This window comes from Glycine max, chromosome 11 (assembly GCF_000004515.6).
Source record: "Glycine max cultivar Williams 82 chromosome 11, Glycine_max_v4.0, whole genome shotgun sequence".
Taxonomy (NCBI): domain Eukaryota; kingdom Viridiplantae; phylum Streptophyta; class Magnoliopsida; order Fabales; family Fabaceae; genus Glycine; species Glycine max.
In genome coordinates, this window is record NC_038247.2 from 1325371 (window position 1) to 1333067 (window position 7697).

Genomic DNA, 7697 nt, shown 5'->3' on the forward strand with positions numbered 1-7697 from the left:
AATAAGAACATGTTGAGTGCGATGGCCAATATCAGCACAAATTAACAACGGGGATTGTCATTGCACGTACCACAAACTAAATCGTTCCCTACCATGGTTTTTTTTTCCTTTTTATTATTAAAGTTGTTCACAAGGTTTGAATATCTGGTGAAGTATGTAGCTGGCAGGTATAAATTTACCCGAACAAACTCCGCTTAAATCAATACAGTTAAAATATCTCGACTACATTATTGATCGTACGACAAACAGTTTAATTCTAAACCTTTTCTCAAAAATTCATTTATACTCTAAAACTTTATACTGGATTGTCGTTATACGCGCATTTACCCGATAGTTCTGATTAAATACGTACAACATGCATACCCATGCTTGGTAGCAAAATACTCGTTCGTTTATGATTGGTTCAAAATGCTAAATTGGGGTACACGGATATACAAAATTATTTTTTATAGGAACCCACCCTTTATGATTATTAATTAATTCAATTCCTACTCCTTCGTACTTAATTTCATAAGAATTTTCTCGCACTAAATAGCATTACTCAAACCAAAATGGTCAAACTTAAACTAGTCTCAATTCTCAAATGCCAGTTTGAAATCACTTAAACTTTAGGACTTGAACCAATTACAAAATTGGACGGACCGCACTTCCACGTACTAAAAATAATTTTATTTGATGGTTACAACTGAAAAAAAAAGGAAAAAATAGAATTTTACTTTTTATGGCATGTTTAACATTAGACGGAATTCCCGTAAAAGAAAACTGAAAATTTAAATTACTAAATATAAGCATATAACATCATTTGGGTTTAATTGCTTTATAGTATAGACTTTTATTTTTGAAACGAAGGGATTTAAAAATAAAACGAATGCATCTCATGGTCGGGACTCACGTGGGGATTAGTCCCCCAATAGAAACGCTTTAAAAGATTATTCAAATTAAATGCTAAAACAGTACAACTCCATAAAGTAAAAGTATTAATCTCAAACGTACTACTACGTACTAAAAAGCAATTAATCTGTTTTTTTTTTTAAAAAAAAATATCATCATATAGTTAAAAATAATTAATATAATAAAATGCAAAGCTTCAACGTTCAAGGATTGAACACGACTACTACATGACTGTTACAACTTACAAAAATGGCCAGAACGAAAATAAATTTAAAAACCACACAGAGAAAAAAAGATTAGTGATTACAATGGCTATTATTTCCCGACGACACAAAATTTGCCGATAGTGGAGGCAACACAACGACGAGAATAGTCTGTTATAGAAAAGAAGTGAAGAACTCAGAGAGCAAGGAGGGGATCCGAGACAAACAAATCGTCGATATCTTGGAAAAAGTCACGATTTCTGTCCGTATGCCAACTTTTGAAACCGAAATCTTCATAAGAATTGAGAAACTCACTAGACCAATCATCATCGCAGAACAACAGACTCTCCGGCACAGTCGAACAAGCTCGAAACTCAAAATCTATTTCGGGCGGAAACGCTGACTCAGCTTTGACCTTATTCTCCGACACCGAGGAGTAGTCATCGTCTTTGGCCGTAACGGACTCAGCTTCCTCGGACAAGGAGCAACAGTGAAGCACGGAAGTGGGAGAAAAGATATTCTTGCTATTGCAATGAGTTTCCTCCCCGGAAGGTGGCGTTATGAAATTGGTGAGCGCGTGGGGTCCACGCAGCTTAATGGCGGCGTTGTCGTACACCAAAGCGGCTTCCTCAGCAGTGTCGTAGGTACCCAACCATAACCGAACGCGTCGCGCTGGGTCTCGTATCTCCGCGGCCCATTTTCCCCACGGCCTCTGTCTCACTCCGCGGAATTTCTTACCGTCGGACACGCGCCGAGTGTCTGAAGCTCTTGTCGCTTTGGGCGTAGTGGTGCTTCTTCTTCGAATTCGCTTCCTCGAAACGACGCCGTCGTTCTCGCTGGAGCACGACTCGATAGAAATCTCATTGACGAACTTCCTATGTCGGTGGCGCGTGGAAGAGTTGCAGTGGTATGTTTGTTCTTCTTCTTCGTCGCTGGAGGAGTCGGTGGCGTCGGTGTCAGTGACGGTTATTCTGACGAGTCTGGGATAATGGTGTTTGGGTGGGTCTTCTTCGGGGGGTATGAGTAGTTTGGTGTGGTGAGTGTACTTCGTCGGTGGCGCAGTCATGTTATTAGATTCTTGGGGGGTAGCATTGACGTTGAAAGGAGTAGGAGTAGTAGGGGAAACGGTGGAGTACTGAGAGGGAGTAAAGAGGGAAAAGGGAAAAAGGAAGAGAGAGATATATATTCCTTTGGGACACGGGGAGGGAGAAGAGAATAATAAATAAAGGAAAGAGAGAGAGAGAGAGAGAGAGAAATATAAGGTGAATTTATGGATTGAATAGATATGGTTGAGAAAGTTATTAATGGAGTAGTAATTTAAACAAAAATAGAGAGAGGCTAGGTGCAGAACAAGTTGATGAGTGAAGGAGGGGACACAAGGTACGAAAAAAGTGGAGGCATATGAGCCAGACCCGAGAGCTGTAGCCTCAGCTCAGCCTGTGAACTATGTGGGCCTAAACAAAAGCATCCAAAATAAAGATAAATTTTCAAAAAGTTAACAGTTTCTTCACCGGAAAAGAAAAAGGCAGCGTTGCGTTGCCGAGAAATTACGACCTCTGCAAGTGCCTGTGCTTGGCGTACTTTATCTGTATGGCTTTGACATGGTAAACTAACGGAACCCTGATGGTTGCAGCGAGTACTGTACTACTACAAAAATGAAAGGGCGGAAACCAAAGGAAGAACTATATGGGTCGGCAAAGGTAAAGAGAGAGACTATTGCTCTCACTCTCAACCGGTAGAAGAAGAATAACTGAATAAAGTACTCTTTATTTGCTTACCCAAACCTATTTTATACTAGTATCCAACACCTATTCAATATAGTATTTATTACGTATTCAACTTTAAATAAAAACCAGCTAACATACTTAACTTTTTAGTCTCTCAATAACTGATAAAAATAACTTGGATTTTTTTTTAAAGATTAATTTAATAATAATGTATTTTTATTTGATGTTATATTTTAGTGTTGACACATTAGAAATTTTACAATCACATAAAAAATTACATTTATTAATTAATTATATGTTTATTATTATATTTGTTTTAATTTGTGTTTATTTTTTTATTTTTTTAAGTATTTGTTATAATGTTATGATTGTAACAGTTAAAAAGGAAGAATCATTAAAATTAAGTTATATTTTAAATAAATAATAATTTTCATTCTAAATTTCTAACATAATAAATTAATGTTTTATGAAGATTTTTATTTTTTAGTCACTTTAATTTATATTTAAAAATTACCATAAAATACTAAAAAATTCTGTTATAAAATACTTAAAATTTACCACGAAGGATCAATTTATCATGTTATAGATTAAAAAAGTAGTTTTTCAAAATTTATGGACTAATTTTTTAAAAAAATTTAGGAACTAACAAAAATTCAATCCCAAATTCAAGGATTAAAACAATAATGAAGTAAAAAGATAATACAATACAAACTTTCTTTTCACAAATCAAACTAATACAAGATTACAAAATAGAAAATACTGATACAAATGTAATAACAGGTGGAAAAAAAATAGTGGTTGTTTATTTTGCAGTTATTAATTTTGCAGCACATGTTTCAATCTAAAACCAACCAATAAAAACAAACTTAATGCAAAAATAAAAATCTTGATCCATTGACAATGCAATTACATAATACAAATCATTAGGTGCAAAAAATTCTCAACACATGAATTGAACAAAACGGGATTATTTTAAGTTAATCACTAATTTTAAATTTGAAACTTAAATATGTAATTATATTAAATATGCAAAGAGACGGAAAGTTTTACCATCTATAATAGTCATGTTTATATAATTTAAGTATGTTTACTTTTCACTATAAAAAATATGTTTTTTCTTTAAATAGTACTTGCTCTGATCTTAAACATAAAAAGAAAAAAACATTTGTTGTTTCAAATATATTTTTCTATTAATTTTATCTTATTTAATGTTATTATCTTTATAATATCTTTCATTTAATTGATAATTTAGTTTTAATGATTATTTTTTTCTTAGATTTTAAATTTCAATGAAAGATAAGTTAAAAAAAACTTTTTAATTAAAATTGATATACTTAAGTATGATTAACTAATTTTCTTAATTAACGTCACATGTTTTTTTATATACTTAAGACCATAGGAAGTATTACATAATAAAAATAATTAGTTATAACTTACAAAAATACAATCAAATATTGTTGGATAAAAGAACATAATCTAGTCACTTATCTTAAAATTATGATCTTTTTAAAAGTGGTTTAATAACTTTCAATTAAAAATCACAATAACATTACATTAAAATTACAACAAAAATATGTTAATAACACTTTTTCATAAAATTACACTTATTAACACTTGTTTTAAATTTATTTCAAATGCATGATATATTTTTTATTTTAAGAATTATATGGTTTGTATGATAATTTTTTACATTTTTATAATTGATTTTTTAATTTCTCTTTATTGATCACACATTTTATCTCATTTTTTTATTTCTCTCGTTATTTTAAAAGAATATTCAACCTTCTTATTTGTAATTTTCCGTACAAACTTGTTCTGGTAGTTATTACTCCATCAATATTTTCATTAACGTAAATTGGAGAAGTAATTACTAATTAGTGGTTCGGTGTAGCTGCAAGGCTGCAACTGTTGAAGATACATCTCTCCTTATCAGGCAAAAAAGACGACACGTGGGGACGTTGGATAGGACAAAAGCCAGTCCAATCACGTCAGACGAGACACTTGGAACCGTCTCAGTCCCCCTTTGACTGAAAATAAATAAGGAGCAATGTGCCGCGCTGATTAGTATACATTATTAATCAAGGTGACCTCTTCGATGTAAGAGACTTCAAGTTTAATAACTAACATGGTTTAGACCTTTGCAGTTATTTTTTTGGGTGTTCTTTTACTACTTACTATATATATATATATATATATTTAAGGGAGTTTGCATAACTATTCTCAATTTAAGTTTAAATTTTTATATGAAAAACTTGTAGTAAGCTTTAGTTTCTGAATAATTTTTGTAGACATTTATCACTAAAAAAAATGTAACAGTATTACACCACTCCAAAGTGTTATTTGATATTAGTAATACAAATCAAAACTTAACTTTGATACACGTATGTGACTATATATGTGTAAGGATTAAAACTTACAATTTTCTCACATAGGGAATAAATTATAAAATAAAAAATATATATGCTTTAAAAAGGAAACAACTACTAGTTCCTCTGTTATGGTATATTAATGCAAGTTATTATATTTATAGTTTAATACTTATTTGTTTAAGTTGTTAAACATTTAAATTTATTTTCAATCCTTAAGAATTCAACATGTAATAAAAAATTTACAATATTCACATATCATATCATGTTTAATCAATTAAATTAGATCCTAGAGTAAAAATTTAAAATAGGAACATGTTTGATTTAAAAAAAAAAATAATATAAAGTGTAAAGTGTTATGAACTTATGATCACATAAAGAAAATGTGTTTGTGCTTGCTAGTTTTGTTTTTTAAGAAATGGTGCTGGAGAAACAATGCCGTTAGAGATAGCCATGGTCTCGTAGTCCTAGGGATGTTCATACTTTTATGCATGCATTGAGCCACAAAATACAGAGAAGCTCCGGTACTTGTCATTTTGGAGTTTAACCGCACTCATATGTATCTTTAATATGGAAATCAATGGGCTCTGTGGCCAATATGTGCTTTGTTTTTACTTATTATCATTACCCTATCATCATGTTTCAGACGACGCGCGGGTGCAACAACAAATTCACAATTAAAGTACGTAGTAAGTTTATGGCCAAATGCTAACAAGTAAGAATTGAAACAAAAAATTGTTATATTAAAAGACATAAAATTATATTATTCATAATTTTTATTATGTTTTTAATCTTTACAACAAATATATTTTTTACTTTCTTAATTAATATCATAAAAACACTAATTAACTAATTAACAAGAACCTAAGTTTATTATATAAACATCTTGTAATTAGAGGAGGAGGAGTACGAGTGTGTCTGATAAGACTTTGAAGAGTTTTATAAGTTTATTTGGTCGGTATATATGCTATTTTTACACAAAAATATATATGTGTTTGATATATAATTTTATTTTAATAACTTATAACTTATCTTCATAGATTATTTGAAGTATTATTTTGAAAAAAAGTATATTTGTTTGATATACGATTTTATTTTAATAACTCATAATAACCTATTTTCATTTAAAGTATTTTATGACAATAAGCTAACTTATACGAGTAAGTTGCTAGATTCTTCTTTCATTTTTTTACAATTTTTTTCTTGCTAAGTTATTTGAAATTTTGTTTTATTCTTTTACATAACTTAAACAAAATTATTTTATCTATTTTAACATTTTTACACGGATATGACAATTAACTCATTAAATAAATTGATATTACCATATTGTTGGTTAAGGTTAAAAATATTTAAATCATGTCAAAGTGACAATTTTATAATTATTTGCTTGATTTGCATCCGAATATTAATAAAAAAAATTAAATATAAAAATTTAATTTAAACCATATAAGTTTACTAATTTAATTCATTTTTTTAATTTAAAATAATATTATTATTTTATTAAAAAATTGATTTTAAACCATGAGTAAAATACCAAAACTTTACTATTCTTTCATAATATAAAATTTAAAAATTATTGTCCTATTTTTTAAGATGACAAGTTATCAACAATAAATTAAAATATTAAATATGTCATTATACATTATATATTAATTATTTTACCAATTAATTTTAGCAAATATATTGAATTAAATCAAATAACTTATAAATTTTAAAATTTTAAATTTCTAGCATTTATCTTATGGGAGTAGGTAGGCTCAAACGACGTTTTGGTTTTACGGTTAGTCAACTTGGCGCTAATACGGAAATAAATGTATATGTATAAAATGCTTGCAACAGTACATTTGTGCATATTTTGTTATTTTTTAAGAATCCATTGTTAAGAAAAACAATTGAACGAAGTTATATATCAAGGTCATATACATGTAAATATTTTTCTGACAACTTACAAATTTTCTTTAACCCCTGATTAACAGCTGATACAAGTAGTTGTAAATATATAGAGTTAAATATTTTTTTATTTCTTATAATTTAATTTTTTTTATCTTTCTATTTTTTTTATTTTTAGGTTTTGTAAATTATGTTTTAGTGTTAATAATATTTTAGATAATATTTTTTATATTTTTCAAAGTGTTATTTAAAGTGTTTTAAGGAGTAAAAATAAAATAAGAATAATTTACAAAGTCTAAAAGAAAAAAAAAATAATTTTGCAAGAATAAAAAATAAAAAAGGTTAAATTTTAAAAAATTAAAAAAATATTTAAATCTAAAATATATAGATGATAATTCGAATAGATTCGTAACGTATCTTCTTTTGCCAAATAGTAGAACTGACTTTTAATATATTTCTATAAGTACAGCATTTTTAGAGAGTTTATGTTAAATTTGTAGACTATATATAACAAACTGACACATTATCTTTAATATAAATTTGTATGTAAATATTTAAAAATCAATAAATTTATAATATATAAGTTAACAAGAGTATAACTATTCTTTTTTATTGGCAAA

At 28.5% G+C, this 7697-nt stretch overlaps 1 protein-coding gene across 1 annotated transcript; it reads right to left on the minus strand.

The window, feature by feature from the left end:
- Positions 1-1051: 1051 nt before the first annotated feature.
- LOC100779905 (ethylene-responsive transcription factor CRF1) lies at positions 1052-2852 on the minus strand. Its single transcript, XM_003538634.5, has one exon. The coding sequence runs from the start codon at positions 2158-2160 to the stop codon at positions 1291-1293; it is 870 nt and encodes a 289-aa protein (XP_003538682.1). The 5' UTR covers positions 2161-2852; the 3' UTR covers positions 1052-1290.
- Positions 2853-7697: the final 4845 nt, after the last annotated feature.

Bases quoted from the DNA above. Each gene is read 5' to 3' on its own strand.
- LOC100779905 (XM_003538634.5), bottom strand. From the start codon at position 2,160: ATGACTGCGCCACCGACGAAGTACACTCACCACACCAAACTACTCATA.